The sequence below is a fragment of the Chrysochloris asiatica genome, unplaced genomic scaffold, assembly GCF_000296735.1.
Source record: "Chrysochloris asiatica unplaced genomic scaffold, ChrAsi1.0 scaffold00107, whole genome shotgun sequence".
NCBI lineage: Eukaryota > Metazoa > Chordata > Mammalia > Afrosoricida > Chrysochloridae > Chrysochloris > Chrysochloris asiatica.
In genome coordinates, this window is record NW_006408625.1 from 8261128 (window position 1) to 8265115 (window position 3988).

At 46.7% G+C, this 3988-nt stretch overlaps 1 protein-coding gene across 1 annotated transcript in view; it reads left to right on the plus strand.

Moving 5' to 3' along the window:
* The first annotated feature begins 2344 nt into the window (after positions 1–2344).
* The window catches only part of SLC37A2 (solute carrier family 37 (glucose-6-phosphate transporter), member 2), a 43091-nt gene continuing 41447 nt past the window's right edge, over positions 2345–3988 (plus strand). The window contains exon 1 of the mRNA XM_006867657.1: positions 2345–2411. Within this exon, the coding sequence (XP_006867719.1) occupies positions 2353–2411 (59 nt within the window). The 5' untranslated portion in view covers positions 2345–2352. The remainder of the gene's footprint in view (positions 2412–3988) is intronic.

A 3988-nucleotide genomic window follows, 5' to 3' on the forward strand; every position in this document is an offset into this window, starting at 1 on the left:
ACAAAGGAGCTCTGGTAGCATAGTGGTTACAAATTAAGGTCAACAGTTCGAAACTACCAGCCGCTCTGTGGGAGAAAGATGAGGCTTTCTGCTCCCGTAAAGAGTTACAGCCTCGGAAACCCTGTACAGGGTTGCTATGGGTTAGAACTGACTCGACGGCACTTAACAGCAACAACAACACAACAACAAGGAGTCCTGGTGTGGCACTGTGGACTAATGTGTCAGACTGCAAAATTGTTTGAACTGTAAGGTCGGTGGTTCAAGCTCACCAGCTGCTCCTCAGAAACCCTATACAGGGTCACTATGGGTCAGAACTGACTCAATGGCACTTAACTACAACAACAACAAGGAGTCCTGGTATGGCACTGTGGATTAATGGGCTAGACTGCAAAGCTGTTTGAATTGCAAGGTCAACGATTCAAGCACACCAGACGCTCCTTGGAAACCCCATACAGGGTCGCTATGGGTTGGAACCGACTCGATGGCACCTAACAACAACAACAACAACAATCTCCTAGTGTAGATTAATGCGCTGGACTGCAAAGTCATTTGGACCACAAGGTCAGCGGATCAAACTCACCAGCCGCTCCTTGGAAACCCTATATAGGGTTACTATGGGTCAGAACCAACCTGATACACTTAACAACAAGAAGACCTTAGTCAGTAGTTAGAATTTCCCATGGGAGTCCTGGTGAGGCGCTGTGGGGTTAATGCAAAGTTAGTTTGAAACACAAGTTTGGCGGTAGAAACTCAGCAGCTACTCCTCGGAAATCCTATACAAGGCCGCTATGGATCGGAACCAAAGGCACTTAACAACAACACAAGAAAACTAAGACAAGGAGTCCTGGTAAGCAGCTTATGAGCTGGGCTGCTAACCTCAAGGTCAGTAGTTAGAATCTACCAGTAGCTCCACAGGATAAAGAAAAGACCTTTTGCTTCCATAAAGATTTACAGCTCTGGAAACCCTATACAGGGTCTCTATGAGTTGAAAGCGACTCAAGGGCATACAACCACCACCACCAAGAAGACTAAGACAAGTGTATTTATTACTGAAAGAATTTGTCTGCAGCCATCCACTGATCTCAGAGACATGTTTAAACTTTTTTTATTTGGAATTAACCCATTTAACTGGAACCCTAAGAGTTATACATGTTGACTCACCCTTGTATTATGGGTTTGATTAAATTACTGCTGTTATACTCTCCCTTTGGTGTTCCAACCTTCCATACTTAGCCTCATCTAGTGTTTATGTCTCCCTTTTAATCCCCTTCTTCCCTCTCTCTTCTTTTGTCTCCAGTCCTTGACTTGTTGCTGTCTTCATTTCTGTCACTGGACCTGTGCCCCTGACTGGCTGGCATTAACAGAGAGTTCTTAAAACTTCATTTAACCTCTTTTTGCTTGATTCCAGGGCTGGGACCAGCCAAGTTCGTCATCTGGTCCCTAACCTGTTTGGTGTTGTTGCCTCACTTCCCTGATCCTACACTTAGGGCCTGGACACTCCTATGAGTTAGGGACAGGGTGGGGCTAGTGCATTTCACAGACACATTCCTATTTTATGTTCTATTAACATCGTTACTTTTCTGGTGCCTTTTCCACTCTTCTGTAGTTCACCCTGGGGTTCATATCCAAGACTTTTGCAGTATCTTCATTTACAGGTGGATGCATACCCGGAAATCTTTAGGCCAAAGACAGTCGTTTCCAGAGCCTGCCTGGTAGGCCCAGAGCTGGCCCTGAGTTGCTTGACGGCTTGCTTCTAGACCAGTCCTTCCGTAAAGAAGTTACAGTCTCCCATCTGAGCCGCACAGGAAGACCAGCTAAGGCCTGAGAAGTGTGTTTTGGGCCAATATAGCAGTGCACTGAAAAACTTCGTACACTCTCAGAGTGTGCCCGCACGCAGATCAGTGCAATGTCGGGGAAGACTGGGTGGTCAATCTATGCCTTCAGAGTGCCTCAGTTTCCTTGCTATGTCAGTAGCCACTGCTCAGGGTGGGGAGGCGCTCTAGGACAACTACGCTCTCACAAAAAGCCACTTCTGGTATCGGAGCTTTCAGTTCCCCCGGCTGGCAAACGACTGAGAGAGCCCCCAAACACCCTGAAAGCCGTCAGTCCCGGCCTGGGAGGCAAAAGACAAGGAAGCACTTGTGCTAGAGAATGGGCCTTAGAATAGGGCAGCGTGTTCCTGCTCAGCCCGACCCCGAGGGCGGTAGGCGCAAGGGGCGGGGACTGTGCGGATCGGCTGCAGCTGGGGCGGGCCGTCCGCGGGCCATTTAAACCCGCGACTCCAGCGGGATCACGCGCTGTTCGGCATTCTCCTTAAACCGAGCTCCCGGCTTCCAGGACCGGCTGGGCAAGATGCGGGCTTCCTTGGCGCCGGGCGTATGGTTCCTCCGCGCCTTTTCTAGAGACAGCTGGTGAGCAAGGCTTGGGAGGGAGGCCCGAGAGCAGCACCCCGTCGACCGTGACGGCCCCGGGTTCGGCTGGTGAGGGGTGGCCACAGGAGATTAAATGGGCTGGGGCTTCTGGCAGGCTGTGGTCCCCGGCTTCTGCTGCGGCACTAGCCTGGAATCGTGCTGATTAACCTACACAACTTCACGTCTCTCTCGGTCCCCTCCCGGGCCGTGAATAGTTCGTAAATAGGCTGCATGCTGCATCCCACCGTTCTCCATCCTCTTCAAACATACACGCACATCCCAGGATGACCCTTCAGAGCGCCACTTTCATATCATTGAGCACCCAGGAACCGAGGCTAGGAGGTGGTGGAAGTGCTGGGAAGTGGTCATTGGAGTTGTTAGGCGCCTTTCCGGGTCTCTTATTCTTGTGTAACAAACACAGAGGCTAAAACTCAGTGGTCCTGAGAACTTGCTCAGGGCCCAGAAAGACAAGTCTGGCAAGAGCAAACCTCTCCGAATCAGCTCCTCTGCTGTGGTCCCTCCGACAGTGAGTGAACCGTCTTCCTCAGTTCTTACCTCGGAATTTTGGGAGACCTCACCTGCTGCTCCTCGGGAACCCTATATAAGGTCGCTGTGGGTCTGAACCGACTCGACAGCACTTAACAGACAGACAGCTTGCGGAGAGTAATTGGGCTGAGGAACTCCAGCCGACTTTTCAGAGGTTGCAAGTTGGAGCTGTGGGCTTGGCCAGTACAGTGTGGTTTTTTGTTGTTGTTTCTTTTCACTTAGCTTTTTTTGATGTCATATCTTTTTTCTCTTTCACAGGAAATCTTAATTCTTTATGTAATAAATATAATAAAATTACACATTTGCTGAGAGAAGTTAAAAAATTTCACTAGTTTTGTTGTTGTTCTTAGATATATATTATACTAAAGATGTATAATCAAAACGCTGTATTATAAAGTTTTCTTAAAGATATCCTTTCTCTAAAAGGCAATATGACCAACGGATAAAAGCTTGGGTTTACGTACTTCTGTTTAACTTCCAAGTTTAAAATGTTATTGTTTCAGATTTTTTTTTTTTTTTACAATTTACAATTTATTTTTAGAAAGTGTTAATAAATTTATGATACAAAATTCAAAATGATATAAAAAGAAATTATCGAGAGCTCTTGTTTCCATACAGTGTTTATAAAGATTGTGTTGTTAAGTGCAATTTGGTTAGTTCCAACTCATAGCGACCCTTTAAGGGTTTCTGAGGAGCAGCTGATGGGTTTGAACTGCTGACATTCAAAGTCCAGTACTGGTTCAAAGTGGTTCAAAGTCCAGTACTGATCCTACAGTGCCACACCAGGAGTCCAACTCATAGTGACCCTATATAGGGTTTCAGAGACCGTAGAGTTTTACTGGAGCCGACAGTCTCAGCAGACAGTCTCTTTTTTCTTTTTTTTTTCCGTTTGATGAATGTTTTCTATTTCATTTTTTTCTTTTTTCTTTTGTCTTCTTTTTAATGTTTTATTGTGAATTATATGATAGTTTACATGCATTATCAACCAACCAAAGCCTGGCACCATCTCCCCCTCGTGCTTCCCCTCCTTC